The 523-nt window shown below is 35.0% G+C and overlaps 1 protein-coding gene across 1 annotated transcript in view; it reads right to left on the bottom strand.

The window, feature by feature from the left end:
• LOC116686232 (complement C1q-like protein 4) overlaps window positions 1–323 on the bottom strand; it is a gene marked incomplete at its 5' end in the record, with an annotated part of 1,278 nt that extends 955 nt beyond the window's left edge. Inside the window, one exon of the mRNA XM_032511205.1 lies at window positions 116–323. Within this exon, the coding sequence (XP_032367096.1) occupies window positions 116–323 (208 nt within the window). The remainder of the gene's footprint in view (window positions 1–115) is intronic.
• Between the last annotated feature and the right edge of the window lie 200 nt (window positions 324–523).

Raw genomic sequence — 523 nt, 5'->3', positions numbered from 1 at the left:
AACTTGTTTTATAAAGATCATAATGTCTAAATACAATACTGATAAATATTGGTATTCAGCCAAAATGTTTACATCAGTGCATCCCTAAAATGTGTTGTTAGAATATCAAAGCTACCTGTGTTTGGGTTGTAGGCGTTTCCAATGTTGGTCTCGACATTTTTGTAGATCAGGGTAGTGTCCGCGGAAAAGGGTCCGATATATTGGTTACCTGTTTTACCTTTAGCCAGCAGAGAGGCTGAGAATGCAACCTGTCGGACTGAGAGAGTGAGACAGTGAGACAGAGAGAGAGAGAGACAGAGAGAGAGAGAGACAGAGAGACAGAGAGAAATGTATAGTTTTTTTTATTTTATATTTTATGTTTTATATTTTATATTTATATATTTTATGTTGACACCATAAAGGTTTTGCTTCAATCTCGTTGCACATGCACTGCAACTGCACTGTGTATTATGACAATCAGGCTTTCTATCTATTCTAGTTTCATAATCTATGAATCAGTTTGAGTCATTTTTTAATGTAAAAA

Source organism: Etheostoma spectabile, unplaced genomic scaffold, assembly GCF_008692095.1.
Source record: "Etheostoma spectabile isolate EspeVRDwgs_2016 unplaced genomic scaffold, UIUC_Espe_1.0 scaffold337, whole genome shotgun sequence".
Lineage (NCBI taxonomy): Eukaryota > Metazoa > Chordata > Actinopteri > Perciformes > Percidae > Etheostoma > Etheostoma spectabile.
Note: the sequence above shows the minus strand (reverse complement) of the source record. Positions and strands in the feature narration are given on the sequence as shown.